The sequence below is a fragment of the Ovis aries genome, chromosome 20 (assembly GCF_016772045.2).
Source record: "Ovis aries strain OAR_USU_Benz2616 breed Rambouillet chromosome 20, ARS-UI_Ramb_v3.0, whole genome shotgun sequence".
Classification (NCBI taxonomy): domain Eukaryota; kingdom Metazoa; phylum Chordata; class Mammalia; order Artiodactyla; family Bovidae; genus Ovis; species Ovis aries.
Genome location: NC_056073.1, coordinates 16,567,628 through 16,587,874, shown reverse-complemented (window position 1 = coordinate 16,587,874; position 20,247 = coordinate 16,567,628). Strand labels below are relative to the sequence as shown.

The 20,247-nt window shown below is 48.2% G+C and overlaps 1 protein-coding gene across 2 annotated transcripts; it reads right to left on the bottom strand.

The window, feature by feature from the left end:
• Positions 1-2,073: 2,073 nt before the first annotated feature.
• Positions 2,074-8,215, bottom strand: PTCRA (pre T cell antigen receptor alpha). 2 transcript variants are annotated; one of them, XM_004018826.6, is made up of 5 exons: positions 7,727-8,215; positions 5,759-5,791; positions 5,008-5,328; positions 3,868-3,912; positions 2,074-3,327 (listed from the first exon to the last, which is right to left on the bottom strand). In XM_004018826.6, the coding sequence occupies exons 1-5, from the start codon at positions 7,782-7,784 to the stop codon at positions 2,825-2,827; spliced, it is 960 nt and encodes a 319-aa protein (XP_004018875.1). In that variant the 5' UTR covers positions 7,785-8,215; the 3' UTR covers positions 2,074-2,824. The 2 variants fall into 2 exon arrangements, with proteins under 2 accessions (XP_004018875.1, XP_042093284.1); XM_042237350.2 differs by lacking the exon at positions 5,759-5,791.
• Positions 8,216-20,247: the final 12,032 nt, after the last annotated feature.

Here is a 20,247-nt window from a genome sequence, read left to right as displayed (position 1 = left end):
CAGCTACCTCGGCCCGCCCCCAGAACGACGGAGGCCCGCGGACTCGGCAGCCAATGGGCTTTTCGGGGTTTGCCTTCTAGCGAATGGGAGGACGTTCTTTTTTAGGCTTCGGCCAATGAGAGAACGAATGGTGTCCTCAGTGACCTATGGCAACATCTTTTCCCACCTCCTAACGGAGGCTCTGGGAGGGACTCGAGGACCAGAATTAGGGGAGAGGGAGCAACCCTCCGGTCCTGAAAGGTATGGGAAAGACAGTTTTCACTGCCTTCTCCGCCTTCTTGCACGCCACTTACCCCTGGGATCATAGGGCAGCTAGCCCTATGTCTTTTTATTATTATTATTGCTTTTGTTGTTACTGTCACTCGAGTAGGCTCTGTGGATGAGATTTGGACGATTCAGAGTCCCCTGCCTTCAAGCAGCTTTCTTTGTGCCCAGTAACCCTAGGCTTCCCCGACAGCTCAAACGGTGAAGAATCCGCCTGCAATGCAGGAGGCACAGGAGACACAGACTCTATCCCTGGGTGGGGAAGATGCCCTTGAGGAGGAAATAGCAACCCACTCCTCTATTCTTTCCTGCAGAATCCCCTGAACAGAGGGACCTGGCAGGCTAAACCCCATAGGGTCGCGGACACAACTGAGTACGCACACGCCTGTCGCATAAAGCCCTAAGTTTATCCCGCTGGTAACTAGAATAAATCGTTTCCTCTCTGAGCCTCAGTTTTCATCTGATGACAAAGTGATCCTCCTAGCTGCTGTTCAAGGCTTACCTGTTCCTGGGAAGCTCGAACGGGTTAATAGAATTAAAACTTATCGAGAGGATTGTAAAAAGTTCATGCATTAACTTTCATATTAGTGTGTGAACTCAGTTCCTTTTCTGGCCTATTATTTGTATCTTTGGATTCTGAGCTCCCACAGGCAGGGACTTGACTAATGCACGATTGATTTCCCGTCCATATCCCCGGCATCAGGGCGCTTGGCACAAGGAGTTACTCATTGAAACCTCCTTATGCTGTGTCATCAGGAAGAAGACTCTCTGGGTTTAGGGGGATGGCTTCATTCTGCCCCTGAGCTCAGTGGTCTATGGACACACAGAGTAAGGCTGCTTCTCTGGGAGTCTGCCTTCAAATTCCATTTTTTGCCCATAAATCCCTGTTTCCAATGCCTCCTGTTTCCTTCCTGGAGGTTGGATATTTATGGTATTTTATAAAGACTTTAAAGGACTGATGCTCAAGTCTATTGAGTTGTCATTTCCTGATCTTAGCTTCTTGCTCCCAACAATTCCGTAGCTGACAAGGCACTCTTGGATAGGCAGGAGCTGTGGTGTGTAGAATTCCACAATGTAGAGGATCAGATCACTGTCCTGAGGTCCTCCATGCTCTCTAGTCTTCAGAAGACTTGGGGAGGCTCAAAGTCTGGCCAGGAGACCTCCTAGGAAATGATGTTAAGCCAGCCACAGTGGGGATTCAGAGTCTGGGGCAGGGCAGGATTGGGGGAGGGTGGGCAAGACGGAGAGAAGCATTGAAGCTCAGGGAGGTTTGCTTCCAGAATAAACAAAAGGGCCTCTGAGAGCACACTTACTGAGACATAAATTAGTTTGGTGGGAGCTCTGGGTTCAACATGTGGGCTGAGAGCTGGGAAGGGACAGTGACTGTAGAAAGTCTGCATTCGCCCCTGCCCCCACCCAGCCGCCCCCTCCTCAGTCTGTGTGGTAGGGAAGGAGAAGACCCTGTGGGGCTGGTGAACAGACTGACCCCCAGAAGCTGTGTCCTCTGCCTCAGAGAATCCAAAACAGAGGTGGGAGAACCTCCTTACAGGCTGGTGAGAGAGGACCAGTGAGGAGAGGTGAGGGTTTTCATGGAACAGCAGCTGAGAGGGCTTAGAGGCTCTGGGAAGCTGGGAGTGTCATTGACACCTTGTGTGTGGGCGGAGGTGGGTGGGCAGGTGGGCAGTGCTAGAATGGAGTGCTGCCACTGCCTCTTTGGGAGAAGGAAAACTACATTAGGGCCGGTGATCCAGGTAACTGTCCTGTGCTGCCCTGAGGGGACATCTGGATTCACATGTAAGCGTCCAGATTCTTGGGGTGATGACTGGAGAGAAAACCCTGGGTTTCCTGCCAGCGCTGGATAAACAGGGGACACACAGGTTACGCTCCATTGTGGGAACCTCATATTCTATCAGTGCAAGAGCCCTGTTGAAGAAACAAAACAAAAACCTCTCTAGTGCCTGGCTCAGAGTTGATGCTCAGTGAATATTTGTCAAGTGAATAATGATCTTATTTGATTAATGACGTATACTTTGGAATTACTGTCTGTGCTCTTGCCCTTGGATATGATCCTATTACTCTGGAATCCTGGCCCTGTTCTTTTCCCTCCAGTCTATACAAGCCTTCACATCAGGCCCAGCACAGCCTCTTCCTTGGTTCCCAGGCCCCTCCCCCTGACCTCTCAGAAAGTTTGGGCACGTGTGAAGAGACAGAGAGGGGGCCTACCCAGTGCCTGATGATGGGGAAAGGAGACAGAGGTGGGCCCTGCATTCTCCCCAACCCCCAGCCCCACTCCCCAGGCTGTCACCCTCCGGAAGCCTTCCCAGATTTCTGCCTCCTCTGAATGTGCCAAATATCCTTCTCCCTGAGCAGACATGAATTAAAATACTTTTTGTTTGCTTGTGTTATATGTAAGTTCTCCTTTAATTGTTGTCAACTATTTGCACCTCAGATGTTCCGGTGCCTGGGTGGATCACCACCCTCAAGGGGCTTCCAATCTAATGCGAGAAACAAAGCTTTTTTTTAGCTCAGAAAGAACCTCAGTCAGAGGGGGAGACCGAGCCTAGCCCCCGGGGAAGCTCGGGTCAGCTGAAGGAGGTAGATTACAGAGAAATGCTCCAAGGCTTGAAGTGGGGAGCCTGAAGGAGGGTCCCGAGCTCCAGGCCCTGAGCACCGGCGGCCCCTCCTCCCAGACTGGGCTTCTGGGATCCCGACCGGGACTGCGGGTGTGATCCCGGCGGCGGCGGTCCTGGGGCTCCAGCGGCGGCGAGGCGGACACGCTGAGACCTCGGCCTGTGGTGCCCCCATGATTGCGGCGAATCGGGTCGGCGGGGCCTGCGGACGATCCTCGGGGCGCCGGAAGCAGCGGCAGGAGGCGGCTCTCCGCCCGGAGGACCTCGGGGGGCGCGGGGAGACCGGCGGCCCCAGAGCCCGGCGGCCCTGCCGGGTCCCCCCGCGCGGCGGGCGGGGGGCAGAGGCGGCTGCAGGTCAGCAGCACGTCCAACAGCAGGAGCTTGAAGAGCAGCAGCCGCAGCGCCCCGAGCCGCAGCACCAGGGCCCGCGTCCCTGCGGGAGAGGAGGAGCTGGTGAGCGGCCTGGAGGCTGGCGCGGCCCCACCCGCGATGGAACGTTCCCCAGAGGAGGGGAACCAGGGGACGGCCTTCCTGGTGTCTAACCTCAGCTCTGACTAATGGGAATAGTCAGAGCTTCCTAGCCTTCATGTTATTTCACCCCCCAACAACCAAGGGGATGTAGGCCAGGCAGGAGGCAGAGCCTGGCTGTGAACACCACTCTATGTCCAGCCCATGTCCGGTCTCCTGAGGCTCCCTAGACTCCCAAGAGTCTCCCAAGACCCTCATGCTGGGGCCAACCCTCTGGGCTGCCCAAGGACCCTTTTCTCAACCTGGTGTCAAGAAAGGATGCTGGGGTCAGAGGATCTCCCTCCTTATGACCCAGGAGTAGACAGAGGCCCAGGCTAGCCAGTGCCCCAACGCAGGGAGGCAACCTCTTCAGGGGATACCCACCAACCTGCGCTGCCCACCCCCCCAAGGGAGTACATTAGCCCAGAGTCGGGCGGGGGCTGAGGTCCTGGGTCCCAGTACTCACCCCGGAGAGGCTCCCAGAGGCAGGTCCTGGCCGAGGAAGCGGCGCCTGGCAGCCAAGGAAAAGGGAGTGAGTCCTTGGGATGGGCTGTGCTCTCCGCCCCAGTGCTATGCCCCAGCCCTGCTCAGGGCAGCTCTTCATGGTGTGTTGGATAAATGGACAAATGAACCAGCAGTGGGAACCCTTAGCCCATCTGTGGCAAGTCCTGTCAGGGGCCCAGATCTCCTTGTCTCCTGACTGTTTCCTGCTCTGTGCCCTTAGAGATGCCTCAGCACGTTTAGACAAGGAATCAGTTTCCTTAGCAGTCTTCTTTGGAAGGCAGGACATTTATTCAACAAATGTTCTTATTTGGAGGATGAGAAAACTAACATAATCCAAAAAAAAAAAAAGCCGAAGTAAGTCATCTGGTCAGTAATAATAATAGCTGGCTTTGGACATGTTACTTGACCTCTCTGTGCCTAAAAAATGAGAAGACTAGCATGACCTACTTGTAATACGGTAATATGACCTAAATGTAAAGCATTTACAACAGTCCCTGGCCCAGATAAAACAATAAGTAAGTGATAGCAATTTACTATTTAACTCTTGTTTGGTTCTAATAGGTAGGGTGTCACAGTTAGGGTGATATAGATATTAACCCTGGGTATACATAGAGAGGGGCTTCCTTGGTGGCTCAGATGGTAAAGAAAAGTCCGCCTGCAATGTGGGAGACCTGAGTTCGATCCCTGGGTTGAGAAGATCCCCTGGAGGAGGGCATGACAACCTACTCCAGTATTCTTGCCTGGAGAATCCCATGGGCAGAGGAGCATGGCAGGCTATATAGTCCATGGGGTCGCAAAGAGTCGGACACAACTGAGCGACTAAGCAGAGCACAGCATAGCATACATAGAAAGGTATTGACCTCAGGATGGAGGAGCCATTATTACCTCTCAGAAGTCACACATCAGAGCTTGGATCTGAATGAGATATCACAGTTGCAAATCCCAGGACCCAGGGGCCCTGAGGCCACCCTGCTCTGAGCCCAGGCATCACCTCACCTAGATGTTTGGTCTGTAGCATGCACGCCCTCCCACCACATCCTGATTCCAGAGTGTGTGAAAGGGGGCAGGGAGCAACCCCCAGGGGCCCAGGCCCTGTCCCCACCTGACAGCTGTAGGGGCTGTGTGCTCTGGCTGTGGTCCCCAGCCCCAGGCCCGGTGTGGCAGACCAAGGTGTCCCAGGCTGCCAGCTCCTCGGAGTGCAGGGAGAGCTGAGCCAAGCGAGTCCAGGTGCCATCCTCCGCCGGGGAAGGGCCATAGGTGAAGGCATCCAGTGAGCTGCCATTGCCAGCTGAGAACCAGATGGGACTCTCAAAGCCAGGGGGTGCAACGTCAAGGACCAGGCAGACCACCAGCGTCTGCTGCTTCCCGTCCACCAGCAGTGTGATTGGTGGGGCCAGAGAGGGGAAGGGTGTGCTGCCGACACCTGCAAGAGAGCACACACTTGTAGGGGGCCTAGAACTGTCCTTGCCCTCCCAGGTCCGCGTCTCGTATCCTTCCATCTGGGTTTCTCTTCCATCAGTCCTTCCACCAACCATCAATCTATCCTACCCAGGCATCCATCCTTCTCTCCTTGCATTTACCTACCTAACCACCTTCCTTCCCTCCATCCTTTCTACTATCATCTGTCTTCCCTACATCTCTTCTTTCTACTTTCAATCTCTATATATCCATCCATCCATTTATCCATCTTCCCTTCCTTCATTCATCCATCCATCCTTCTGTCATCTATCTATCACATCTGAATCTCTCTGTGCCAGGCACTGGGGATACAACATCATTAAAATATTGTCCCTGCTCTCAGTGATTTCAATCCCATGAGAAAGGCCACAGATGCAAACAAATACTTATAGTACCTTGTTGTGCCGGCCTCAGGCGAGTGGTTGCCTCTGGGGAGGAAAGGAAGGAGGTAGGATATGGAGTGAGATCAGAGACCTCAAATGCTCTGCACCTTTTTGTTTCTTTTTAAAATATATTAGATTCAAATGTGGCAACATTTTAACCATCTGCTAATCTGAGTAGCCTATGCTTGGGTGCTTGTTGTATTAGTCTCAGGGTTTTTATTTTTTTTTCCTGTTAAGTCTGTAGCATTTTTAACAGCTTTGTTTAGATTTAATTTACATGCCACACAATTCACCTGTTTAAAGTGTATGTCTGTATTATTTTATAATTTTTAAAAGCAAAAATAAGTCATGTAAGTACTGCAAACATTTGTCCTGTATTTTTCAGAATAGTCCTGATTTTCCACAAATTTATTCTTTGCAATAAAGATGACTCATTTAATATATAACAAAATGCTATTTTTGAATGGGTGGCTGTCTTTTCATATAAACAGAATCTCAAAAGTTAAAACCTACAAATAAACTCACACCATGAGTTAAGCGCAGCCAAGCTAAAGAAATGCCCCAGGGTTCAGGGAAGGCACTAGAGAATCTTGTGGGGACCTAGAGGTAGGGGGTGCTCACAAAAGTTTTTTTTTGGCTGTACCATGTAGCATGTGGGATCTTAGTTCTCTGGCCAAGGATCGAACCTGTGCCCCCTACAGTGAGACTATGCATTCTCAACCACTGGACTGCGTGGGAAGTCCACAAAAGATTTCTTGAAGGTCAGATAACTGACCTAGAAGCAGGCAGATGGTAAGTAGTCACTCAGGGTTTGGATTCAGACCTCTGTGACTCCCAATTTCACAGGCCAACCCACTTGGAAAGATGACCAAGATTTTCCTACATATCACATAGGACCAAGCCTGGGACATGGCCTCAGACAGAGTTGGTTTGACTTTTGACTCATCCACTTAATTTACTGAGTCTTAATTTTCCCATCAATACAATGGGGTTAATAACACCAACACAGGGAAACTGTGGTGGATAGTAAAGATCATGAACATAAAACACCTGGCAGATAAGGATTAGTATCATCAATACTAGTATTAATAAGGCATCAGGATCAAAGGGAGGAGGAAAGGCTGAGAATGGGTTCCAGGAGCCTCAGCCTCCTGAGCCTTTCCAGCTGTACATAGAGAAACACTCCTCAAGTTGAAGTCAGTATCTGCCTCTTCCACGAAGCCTCCCAGAATTGCTCCTTCTCACCCTGGCTGCTTCCTTCTCAGAGCTCAGGTCTCCCACCATGGGCTCTTCCTGCTCCACGTGGGTGTGATTTATCTCCCTAGCAAGGGAGTGCTGGTGACATACTGGGGGGCAGCTTTAGAACAAGGAGATGTCCTGATTCAAAGGTCAAGGACCTTTCCCCACCACAAACATATGAACATGCACATGCTACTAGATGAACCTGGAATTCTCCAAAGTTCAGTGCTACGTCTCCAGCCCCCATCTTTGTAGGGGCGGGGTCAGGGGTCGATACACCTGGAAAGTCACTGAGGCCTTGAGACTTCTATGCACCTATTGGTAGGGGAAGTTGGGAGCGAACATGAGATACCCTGAGCCCTGAGGGCAGGAGACTGGACAGGAAGGAGCAGGGGACTTACCGTGTTGCCCATGTCCTGTGGCACCGTATAGCCCACCACAGCCAGGCTACCCCAACCCCACCCATCACACCTGTCCAACTCACTCCAAGAGGTGAGCACCCTCCCTCCCAACATGGTGGACCTCAGGGGAGCAGGACTTGGGGGCCCCAGAGCAAGGTAGCTGGGAGGTGGAGTAAAATGGGGAAGGGGATAATGGGCTTCTGGCAAGACCCTCCTCAGGGGACCCCAAATATCTCTGTCCTGCCTCCCTGCATCCCTCCCACGCCAGGGATGCCCAGAGTGAGGGCGTGGGCTTGGGCCCACTAGAGGGGCACAGAGAAGGGTGCAGGGGTTTGCTCACCTGTGGGCAGGGCTGGACACCCGAGGGCCAGGAGAAGCAGCAACCAAGACTCAGCCATGGCCCACCTGAGAGGAGGCAGGACCCAGCTGCAGACCTGCGTGTGGGCTGGGGGAGGAGGCAGCCACAAGACGGCCTCGCAGGCCACAGGCACAGCTGCATCTCAGCTGCTCCACCACGGAGCCGTTTCCCCCGGTGAGGAGCCTCCCACCCCCAGCCTGGCCCCCAAACCCAGCCTTCTCTCACCAGTCCAGGGAACTCGGAACACCACACTCCCTCCCATCTGAAGAGCACTCTACAGCGTGCAAGGCCTTTTCCCAGCCACTGCCCCTGTCACTTACAGGATCTAGAGCACTTGACGGTATGTCAGGGGCTTAACATCCAACACTTCATTCCATCACCCAAGTGCTGTGAGTTGCATTTCACAGGCAAGGCAACCGAGGCTCAGAGAGATTGAGTGACCTGCCCAAGGCCACCCAGCTGGCCAGTCAGTGGCAGAGCCAGGGCTTGAACTGTTTTCTGATGGCTAGCCTTACTATAGCCAAAAAGCCCAATAAGCTTATTTCCATGTAGTTAAATATAATCCTTTTAAATAGAATTTGTTTTCTAGATCAGTTTCAGGTTAACAGCAAAAGTGATTTCCCATATACTCCCTGCCCCATTGCATCAAGCTACCTCCCCCGCTTTTAAAAAAATTATTTTTGGCTGTGCTGGGTCTATGTTGCTGTGTGGGGGTAGCTGTGGCAAGCGGGGCTACTCTTGGTTGGTGCTTGGGCTTCTCACTGCAGTGTCTCACCGTTGCGGAGCACAGGCTCTAGAGCGAGCAGTCTTCAGTAATTGTGGCGTATAGGCTCAGCAGTTCCGGCTCACGGGCTCAGTAGTTGTGATGCACAGGCTTAGTTGCTCTGTAGCTTGTGGAGTCATCCCTGACCAGAGATGGAACCCGTGTCTCCTGCATTGGCAGGCAGATTCTTAACCACGGTACCACTATAGAAGTCCTCAAGCCCCCTTTTAAAAGTAGACTTTTAAAAATGCCATTTTCAGTGACTCCCCTAAATTTTAGCTGTAACTATCAATTTGACCCTGATACTTCACATCCAGATATATATCCTGATGGAATAAGAGATTCAATCACTGTAAGACAAAGATTTGTGCACAAAAACGTTCTTTCAAGTATTATATTAGAAACAAAGAGAGGGAATTCCCTGGTGGCCCCGTGGTTAGGACTTCGTACTGCCAAGGGCTGAGGTTCAATCCCTGGTGGGGGAATTAAGATCCTGCAAGCTGCAGTGTGCAGCCAAAAAAAAACCCCCAAAACAACGACAAAATCAAACCAAGAAAAATAACTACCCATGTTCAATGCTTGGAGAAGAGTTGAATGAACTAATGCTTGGTGTATTTATGTTAGTAAATGTTACGCAGCAGCTTTTTTTTTTTTTTTTTTTTTTTTGCCATGCCTGGCCACTTGGGGGAATCTTAGTTCCTGATCAGGGATGGCAGTGATGAGTGATGAGAAAGTGATGAGTCCTAACCACTGGACCACCAGGGAATTCCTGTATGCAGTGCCTTTTAAAATCATGTTTTTAAAAGAATATTTAATGACTTGAGATATAGACTAGAGTTTGGTTCAGTGTGTGGGCTGTGAAGCCAGAACACCTGGCTTTCAATCCTGACTATATCATTCAGAAGTTGTGTGATTTACACCAAATTACTTACTTCCCTAAATCTCAATTTCCTCATCTGTACAATAGGAATGATAATACCTCAGCTTGAACAGATCACCCATGAAATGGGTCTAGCATTATTCTCTCTATATAGTAAGAAGTCAATAAATGTTCTCTTTCTGTATATATGTGTATGCTAAATTACATATACAGAAAACTGAAACAAACAGGATTCAAATTTAAAAGGAAAATATACACCCAATTTTGCATAAGAAATATATGATTATTCCTAGAAGGAAGCATACCAAATGTTAACAGTGGCTATCTCTGCATGTGAGGATATTGAATAGTTTTCCTTTTCATGTTTATAATTGTTTATTTCTTCAATTTTCTATGATAAACCTGTAAAAATCAGGATAATAAACATTATTAAAACATAAAACTACAGACATACTAGAGCTTATTTAGCCATGCCTTTACTTGTAGATATTTGGGTTTTCCAGTTTGGGGCAACAGTTATCTTTATTCATAAAGTATTTTCCAAATTCATACTTACTTCCTTAAGATTAGCTTAAAGGCCTCAATGATTTTGAGGGCTTCTGTTTAAGTTACAAGGTTTTAAAACTGTAGTAAAGTGGTGGTGGTGGTGGTTTAGTCGTTAAGTGATCTCTGACTCTTGCGATCCCCTGGACTGTAGCCCACCAGACTCCTCTGTCCATGGGATTCTCCAGGCAAGAATACTGAAATGAGTTGCCATTTCATTCTCTAGGGATCTTCCCAACCCAGGGATCGAACTCAGGTCTCCTGCATTGACGGTGGATTCTTTACTACACAGTAAAGTACACATAACATAAAATCTACCATTTTAAGATCAGTGATATTAAGTACATTCACATTATTGTACATCTCTCACTGGATATCCCTCAATGGTTGCTTCTCTGTTATAACTATTGTAAACATGGGTGTACAAACCTCTCTTCAAGACCTTACTTTTAGTTCTTTTGTGTGTATACCAGAAGTGGAATTGCTGTATCATACAGTAATTTAATGCTAACTTTAATTTTGATAGTGGCCATTGGAATGGGTGTGAAGTGTTATCTTATGGTGGTTTCAATGTGTATTTCCCTAATGATTAGTGAAATTAAAAGACACTTACTCCTTGGAAGAAAAGTTATGACCAACCTAGATAGCATATTCAAAAGCAGAGACATTACTTTGCCGACTAAGGTCCGTCTAGTCAAGGCAATGGTTTTTCCTGTGGTCATGTATGGATGTGAGAGTTGGACTGTGAATAAGGCTGAGCGCCAAAGAACTGATGCGTTTGAACTGTGGTGTTGGAGAAGACTCTTGAGGGTCCCTTGGACTGCAAGGAGATCCAACCAGTCCATTCTGAAGGAGATCAACCCTGGGATTTCTTTGGAAGCAATGATGCTGAAGCTGAAGCTCCAGTACTTTGGCCACTTCATGCGAAGAGTTGACTCATTGGAAAAGACTCTGATGCTGAGAGGGACTAGGGGCAGGAGGAGAAGGGGACGACAGAGGATGAGCTGGCTGGATGGCATCACTGACTCCATGGACATGAATCTGAGTGAACTCCAGGAGTTGGTGATGGACAGGGAGGCCTAGTGTGCTGCGATTCATGGGGTCACAAAGAGTCGGACACGACTGAGCGACTGAACTGAACTGAATGATTAGTGATGTTGCACATCTGAGGCCTCTGTGTTTTAAGTCTCCCTGATACACCTGTTATACTAATTTTGTGCTTGTGGTCGGTCACTCAGTCATGCCCCACTCTTTTCGATCCCATGAACTGTAGCCCTCCAGGCTCCTCTGTCCATGGGATTTTCCAGGCAAGAATAATGGAGCAGGTTGCCATTTCCTTTTCCAGAGGATCTTCCCAACCAAGGGATCAAACTCATGTCTCTTGTGTCTCCTGCATTGGCAGGCAAATTCTTTACTGCTGCACCACCTGGGAAGCCCCTTATGATCTGTGTTGGTATAAAACCACCACAATGCACGAAAGGCCCACATCACTCCTACCAGAGCTTTGTTGCTGTTGTTCAGTTGCTCGGTTGTGTCCGACTCTTTGCAACCCCATGGATGACAGCACTCCAGGCTTCCGTGCCCTTCACCGTCTCCCAGAGCTTGGTCAAACTCATGTCCATTGAGTCAGTGATGCCATCCAACCATCTCGTCTCCTGTCATCCCCTTCTCCTTCTGCCTTCAATCTTTGGCATTTCATTAAAAAATAAAGTAAAAAATTAAAAAAATCCTACTTTAATCAGTTAATGGCATCTCATTCCCCTGATGACAGTATTTTCCCATTTTAGCTGTTTCCTTTACTGTGCTGTCTATAGTCCTCTTTTAGTCCTAGTGTCTAATTAATTTTGTAAGGGCTTTAACATATTAAAGATATCAACTCTGTGTATAATGCACTTTCGTCATTGTTGTTTCAGTCGATAAGTTGTGTCTGACTCTTTGTGACCCCATGGACTATGACTAGCCAGGCTCTTTTGTCCATGGGATTTCCCAGACAAGAATACTGGAGAAGGTTGCCATTTCCTTCTCCAGGGCATCTTCCTGAGCCAGAGATGAAACCTGAGTCTCCTCATTGCAGGCGGACTCTTTAGCACTTAGCCACCTGGGAAGACCTATAATACACTTGGCTGGAGCCTTTTCCCAATTCACTGACTACTTCTAATTTCACTTTTTTAAAAAAACCTGCAGTTGTTTGTTTTGTATGAACCAACATATCCATCTTCCCTATTGGGATTTATCTCATACCTTTAAAGCCTAGAAAATCCTCTCCTCTCTAAAGGATGGATACATTCCCACTTGTCTTTTTGTGCAAGTGTTGTTTAATCCCCCACCTCCAATTTAGCGCCATCGGGAACCAAATTAATTTCGGTATGTTGTAGAAGATGTGCCTCTAAATTTCATTTTTTACCACCAAAGAACAAATCAATTATCCCAGGATTATTCATAGATAATCCTTCCTGTCCTCACTATTTGCAAAATGTTCTTTATTACATGTTAATATCTTTTACATTGGCGGGTTTATTTCTTCCTGGCTCCCTGATTTCTTTATCCTGGTACCATCTTCACTCGTTTCTGCCTGGATGGTTATTTTAAGAATCTCGTCGATGGCACTCTCCGGTGACCTGAGGGACCCCCGAAGCCCAGGTTGAGTTCCCACCCCTTTCCCATGGGGCCGCCTGGCGGCTTTGGGTGCCACGTGTTCCCAGGCGCCACCCTGGCCCAGGTGCTCGCAGTCTTGCAGTCTCAGTGGGTTCCCGCCGGGAGGGGGAGGGAGAGAGGCAGGTGTCCTTAACGACTCTCCTGCCTTCCAGCCGGTGGAGGTGCTGGCTTGGGCTCAGTTACCACAATACAGATGGGGAAGAGCCCTTTGGCTTGCTTTGGTTTTGAGTTTCAAGATCTTCCCAGAATAAGAAGGCTGAAGACCCCCACCCCCATCCGTGCCATCAGCAGCCTGCTTCACCTGCTGTCTGCTTGGGCCACCTCGAGTTGGGACAGCTACCCTTCTACTGGCCCATTCCCAGCTCCCTGACACAGCTTGGCCTGGAAGATTTCTTTGCCTGCTCTTACACTGGTTCCCTCCTTCCAGCAGCCCCAGGAATCTCCCCCAACCCCGACCTCACAGCCTGGCAGGTTCTAAAGATGCCCTCCCCGCAGGATGGTGAGGATGCTGGTTTTAGATCCCAGAACTGAACCCCTGCCCTGAGCTCCTCACTTGGGACAGAACCTGCCATTTGCAGACCCACAATTTAGAGCCAGAGGGTGTTAACAGACATCTCATTAATCCTCAGTTCAGCCTCTCAGATCACGTGATATCCCAATTTTGCAGTCGAGGAAACTGAGGCTCTGAAAAACGCAGTTACATCGCAGAGGATTCTCTGGTAGGCATGTGAAGTTGGCCATTCATTCCAGGTATGTGTTCATAGGTCTGTCTCTCTCCAAAGCTTTTTTCTCAAGGTTGTGGGGAGAATTCAACTTAATACGAGGACCCATCTGACTGCTGGGTGCACAGCGGATTATCCTTCTCCCCTCTGTTTTCACAGGCACAGGTAGAAAACCCAGGGCTGTTGTTTAACTGAGGTGAGCCACATAGAATGTGAAAAAGAAAGTTTAGGAAAAGTAGCAAAGCTTATTAGAGAAGATTGCTGATGCTACCAGTAATTACGGAGTGTGAACCTGACCTACCTGATTCAACCGTAACCAGAGGGGCAAACAGGGAGTCAGCGTGTGTGTCTACTGAAATATCGAGTAGAAGTTTCTTTCAGCAATACCGATGGGAGACTTCCCTGATGGTCCAGTGGCTAAGACTCTGAGCTCCCAATGCAGGGGGCCCCAGTCCCATCCCTGGTCAGGAAACTAGATCCCACATCCTGCAAACTAAGACCCAGTGCAGCCTTTAAAAAAGTACTGACAGGGATACCTGTTCCATTGATCAACTTAAAATCCTACAGTAATTTTTATTTATTTATTTATTTTTGGCCACACTGGCAACATTCAGGATCTTTGTTCCCTTACCAGGGATTAAACCCGCACACCCCACAGTAGAAGGGTGGAGTCTTAACCACTGGGCCACCAAGGATATCCCCCCTACAATAATATTTAAAATGAAAAATTAAAATCACCTCAATGTTCAAAAATAAAATAAAATCACCTCAATGTTCAATATTAAGGTAATAACTGAATAAACTAGAATAAGTCTACATGATGAAATATTATGCAGGCCTTAAAATGTCCTTTCATTCAGACCCATTTACTGGTCTGTTTTATGCCAAAGATTGGGGCTGGACATAATAAGACAAAAAGAGAAATTCCTTGTGGTCATGGAAGGAGACGGGCTCATAAACAGATCAGGGACTTGGAGTATGACATGTCTGTGTATGTGTGTATGTTTAGGGGTAGAGAATGGGGTATTAGAAGAGGGAGATTATTCTTCTAGAGCTGGAGTGAGAATCAGGAAAATTCTTTAGAAGATGATGCTTGGGCCAAGTCTTGATTCTTTCTAAAAAGCTTGTAATGCCACGGATGTGAACTTGGGCAAACTTCGGGAGATGGTAAGGGACAGAGCGGACTGGCATGCTGCAGTCCATGGGGTTGCCAAGAGTCGGACGTGACTGGGCGACTGAACAATGACAAGTGTCACGGAAAACTTTTATGATGATGTTCAAGGATTTAAAAAAAGAATATGTAGTATGGTCTGAGGTTCATGGAGACACCACACCAGCGTGGGTTGCTTAGCACCAAGTTTAATTTACATAAGAAAGACGTAAATTTTAGTCTGTGTACACTATTGTTATTTTAGGGTTTCTGTTGCTCATTGCCAAACTAATCCTAATTAAAATACATGTTGTATGTGCCAGGGTCCTGGCAGAAACACTGATGGGTAATTTGAAGAGAGTTTAATAAAGGGATTGTTTGTAAAGGTGTGGGCAGGGTATAAAGAAATCGCTAAGGCTGTTGCAGCACCCCATGGTTAGTAATAGTGCGGTGTCAGCCCCTGAGGCCAGAAGAGGGGAGGGGAGCAGTTACAGGAACCCAGAGCCAGAGACAGCTATGTGGAGAGGGTCCTTGACAATAGCTGTGACCTCCCAATAATGGAGGTGCTGCTGATCTGGCAGGGAGGGAAGCAGGAGAATAAAGGACCTGACTTTGCCATCTTCCTAGCCTTAGACCTCTGGCTGGTCCCCCACTGACAAGTAGGGGGTATGAGAGTCCTCTGAGGCTTTCCAGGGCACAGGGCTGGTGGGATGGGAAGCGGGAGGAAGAGTCTGGAAGGTCACAGAGAAGGTCCTCTTAATCTTTGTGGAGATGAAAAATCCATGTCCCCAGCACAGAGAACACGCAGGGACCCATCGACTACTGTATCATTGGGAAGTGACGTCGTATGTCAACTGAAACCTAAAATATTAGCTCCCATCAGTGTTGTTCACATAAGGTAGCAGGGGACAATGGGGTTAGGAGAACTAAGTTCATATTCACAGCTGCCTCCTTTGCCCTTCAATGATGTATTCTTTTTATCCTTTGCCAGCACCTTGGCTGGACTGTGTTCTTTACCTGGTGGTGACTCAGACCTTTATTCCTATGGGGTCTGAGTCCTTGAGAATCTTGACATGGTGGGTTGCTGAAATTTTCTGTTAACCAGGACAACTGAGCAGAGAATTCTTTTTTAGGGAACTGATTCTTTTTTTTTAAAAAAAAAAAACACATTTATTTATTTGACTGCACCGGGTCTTAGTTGCAGCATTGAGCAGTGAATTAAGAGGCACTTAGTAAATCCCCAGGGTTCCAGACTTAGCACCTACCTCTAGAGTATGGTAGCAAGCAAAATTTTCTCTGGTAATTGAGATTAGTCAACCCAGATATTACACTAACCTCTTTCTCTGCCTGCTGGTTCAGTAGCATGAGAAACCAAAATGGCCAGGGGTCATCTCAGCTTTTCTAAATAATCAGTACTAGGATCATTCCACAGTGCAAGTGTTTCTCCCTTGAATGCTAGAAATGCCAGACTCCCTGAGGTCAAGGTTATGGGGATGGGTAGCAAAAGCTCTTTCAGTAGATCCTAAACTTTAGCTATAACAGGGAAAAGCCTGCAGCTACCCCCACCTCTTGGCTGTATATATGTGTGCGGGCTCAGTTGCTTTGGTTGTGTCTGACTCTTTGCGACCCTATGGACTATAGCCTGCAGACTCCGCTGTCCATGGGGAGTCTCCAGGCAAGAATACTGGCGTGGGTTGCCATTCCCTTCTCTAGGGGATCTTCCCAATCCAGGAATCAAACTCACATCTCCGGCATCTCCTGTATTATAGGCAGAGTCTTTACTCACTGAGCCACCAGGGAAATCCCAGTGTATTGGGACACACAATTCTGGTTTGGGCTTAAAGAATACACAGTATTCCTACAGGATAGAACGTCCACCTTGTAGGCTGTAGTTTCTCTGCTCTAACTGAGCCTAGAGCTGGCGCGTCCTCCATTCTATCAAGCCAGCCGCCCCTGGGTCATGGGGCACCTGGTAAGACCGGTGAATGCCTTGGGTATGAGCTCATCTGTATGCATTCTTGGCCATAATACATGTGCCCATGTTGCAGGCGATGTTATGTGGCATGCCATGGTGATGGAGAAGGTATTCTTTAAGTCCATAAATAGTGGTGATTACACAAGCACTGGAGGCAACAGTGAAGTCATATCTGGAACGTGTGTCCTCTTGAAGATAAAGCACAGCCCATCCTTTCTAGGGGGGCCAAATCAAGTCAAAATGAGAATGGTGCTCTGTCAGGCCATAAGTAGGGTGGTCACTCAGCACTGGCCACAGCCAGACTAGCCTCAGGGACCATGGGAAGTCCTCAGGGAAGACCATGTTATTAAGCCAAAGCAATAGCTTCCATGCCTGCTACCACGGGTCCACCAAACAAGCCCTGGAGTGCCTGGGGAAAAGGCTGACCGTAGTCCACAGCCTGTCATTTTTGCCCACTTGCTGACCATTCTTTCCCATGCTTTATTCTGGGTCATTATTTGGTTGTTAAGCATCACCACCTGCTGTTTACCCCACTAGGATATCATTATTCTCATCAAGATCAGGGAATTAAGTTTCACTATCTGATATCCCTCATTAGCATCTCCAGCCTACAGAGGATGGCCATCAGAGCTAGTCTAGGAGCTGGTGGCCCTCACCCAGGCATTTTTTTAATTTTTAGGTTTTATTTATTTACTTATTTTTGGCTATGCTGGGTCTTTGTTGCTGAGTGTGGGCTTTCTCTAGTTGTGGCGAGCGGGGGCTACTCTCTAGTTGTGGTGTGGGGGCTTCTCGTTGTTGCAAATCACAGGCTCTAGAGCTTGCAGGCTTCAGTATTGTGGCACATGGGCTCTAGAGTGAGCTCACAGCTCAATGACTCCAGAGCGCCAGCTCAGCAGTTTCACTGCATGGGCTGCCTTGTAGCATGTAGAATCTTCCCAGACCATGGATCAAACCCATGTCCCCTACACCGACAGGGGATTCTTAACCACTAGACCACGAGGGAAGTCCACCAATGCATTTCTTAATCCTTTGGTGAAAGAGAGTGTTTTCCAGACCGCCTTAAAATCCATGGCTAGGAGTAGTTAAGCAGATTGCACATAATAAATCCAATCCAGCATTCCCATCTCTCTGAGGTTTTGGATTCCTTCCTCTATAGCATGCCAGGGAAATTCTGGCATTTCAAGTTTATTAACTCTAGGCTACCATTAAGTCCAGGCTTTAATTAAGCATCTTAGCAGACTATTAATTCCTCTCCCAGGTGCTTGAGCCAACACATAAAATCCCAAATCCTGTACGAGCATCCATGGCCATGAGTTTGGCCAAACTGTATCTTATCTTGGCCAAACTGTATCCACCCTCCCAGGTCTATTTCCCTTAGAACTTCCCCCACACACGCTCCCATGGCTCCTGCCAAGGCAGTTTGGCAAGGGCCTGTGACTCTGTCTGGGCATCCTTTTCTCAGCGTGGGCCTTGTGTTCCTCCACCCAGGCTGTGCTGAGATCTAACTCATGAAGGGCCTGGGGTCAGAAGGGATGGAGGGGGAGTGGTTCTGAGACTGGCCTCCTAGGAGACAGGATCACGACAAGAGGAGGTTGTCTCTACAGACAAGACACTTCAAGAGAATCTGGGAATTCAAGTTCTTAGTCTTGTCCATGTCTGCCCAAATGTCTCCATCTCAAGGTCCACCCTTTCCCATCAATGCCCTCATCTTAGCATAAAAGACCTAGAGGGGTGAGGTGGTGTTTGTTTTTTTTTTTTGGCTACGGCTTGCTGGATCTTAGTTTCCCAATTGTCAGTTAAAGCTCAGAGTTACAACCACTGAATGGCCAGGGAATTCCCTAGAGAGCATTTAATAAGCCATATAAGCCCTCTCTAGGAGGTGCAAGTTCAATCCCTGGGTCGGGAAGATCACCTGGAGAAGGAAATGGCAACCCACTCCAGTATTCTTGGCTAGAGAAGTCCATGGACAGAGGAGGCTGGCAGGCTACAGTCCATAGGGTCACAAAGAGTTGGACAGGACTTAGTGATTAAACAACAATGAACTCTACCTGTAGAAGGTGAGGAACTCCTTCAAGGTCCCATCAAGGAGTCCACATTGCTCACTCACTTTCCTCATCAGGCCCTGGTAACTTCCAGATCTCCTTTCCCCTGCAAGTGTTCCCTGAGGCCACCGGAAGGTCACACTGATGACTGAAACTGACATAGGCCACAGAGAGAAGGTGAGTTCTCCCTTCATCCAGTGGTCGGTTAAAAACCCCAACTGGAGTACCATGTAGTCTAGTGCTAAGTGCCTGTACTTAGCAGAGATCCCACAAGTTCAATAGCACAGTCCCCAACAAGACTGCGCTTAGTTCAGATGCCAACTGCAAATTCAGAGTCCTGGGCCAGAGGCCCTTTTGACTCACTGGGTACAAATGTGGGAGATGCCGCAACCCCTCAAGTTCAATAATTCGCTAGACAACTCACAGAACTCAGGAAAGTTCTATTCTTGGGATTACAGTTTTGTTAGTATGTGTGAGTGTGTGTGTGTGTGCATGTGCACACACACCCTCTCAGTCGTGTCCCACTCTTTGCGACCCCGTCCACCAGGCTTCTCTGTCCATGTGATTCTCCAGGCAAGAATACTGGAGTGGGTTGCCATTTCCATCTCCAAGGAATCTTCCCAACCCAGGAATCGAACCCACATCTCTTGTATCTCCTGCATTCTCAAGTGGGTTCTTTACCAGCTGAGCCACCTTTTGTTAGAGAGGCTATCAACCAGTGAAAGATTGTGTATTAGTCATTCTTGTGTCCAATTCTTTGTGACCCCAGGGACAGTAGCCGGCCAGTAGCCGGCCAGGCTCCTCTGTCCTTGGAATTCTCCAGGCAAGAATACTGGAGTGGGTTGCAATTTCTGCCTCCAGGGGATCTTCCCAGACCAGAGATCAAACCCAGGTCTCCTGCATTGCTGGTGGATTTTTTACAGTCTGAGCCACAGGGAATCAGAAGGACCAGTTAGATGAAGAGGCGCCTAGGGCAAGGTCTGAGGATAGCCCACATTCAGGGCTTCTGGGTCATCTCGTGGAGCCAGGGCATGCCACCCTCCCAACACACTGATGAGTTAATCAATCAGGAAGCTCCACTGAGCTTTGTGTCCAGAGTTATTATAGAGGGTTCATTCCATAGGCACTGCTCATTAAATCATTGACTGGAGGCTGAACTCAGTCCCACTTCCTGGACCCCCCGTGGCTCAAAGCCCCAACCCTCTAATCATATGACTGGTCATTCCTAGTCCTGAAACCCCTAAATGGGGCCACCACGAGTCACTTTCTTGGCATAAACAATTAGGGCCCACCATGAATATCACTTGTAATACTTGGGAAATTCCCAGGATTTAGTCTTCTTGTGAGGAACCAGGGACAAAGGCCAAATTCTTTATTATACGACACTAGTGTGGTCAGTTTCCTCCAGACTGATTTCTATAGCTCACCCTTTCCAACTTTTTGACAAATTTCAAATTGTTTAGATTCATCAATTCTTAGTTTTGCCACATAAACCTTTTCTCTCATCATGATATTCACCCATAAGTACCTCTGCATGTATCTCCTATTCCCCACATAAGGAAAACACAATTACTGTGCTTAATTTAACATTGATATAATACTGTCATCTAATATATAGAGCATACTGAAGTTTTCCCAAGGGTAAAATGTCCTGTGTAACTGATTTCCCCCTCATCTTCCTCCAATCCAGGATGAACACTTTGCATTTTCCACATCCCCTTTAGTCTGACATAGACCTTCAGTCTTGTCCTTTTCTGTCTTTGTGTTTTATGA

Coding starts and splice junctions, on each gene's coding strand:
- PTCRA (XM_004018826.6), bottom strand. CDS start 7,784: ATGGCTGAGTCTTGGTTGCTGCTTCTCCTGGCCCTCGGGTGTCCAGCC. Junction 5,329..5,758: donor CCTGAGGCCGGCACAACAAG/GTACTATAAGTA, acceptor GCTCTCTTGCAG/GTGTCGGCAGCACACCCTTC. Junction 3,913..5,007: donor ACAGCCCCTACAGCTGTCAG/GTGGGGACAGGG, acceptor CTTGGCTGCCAG/GCGCCGCTTCCTCGGCCAGG.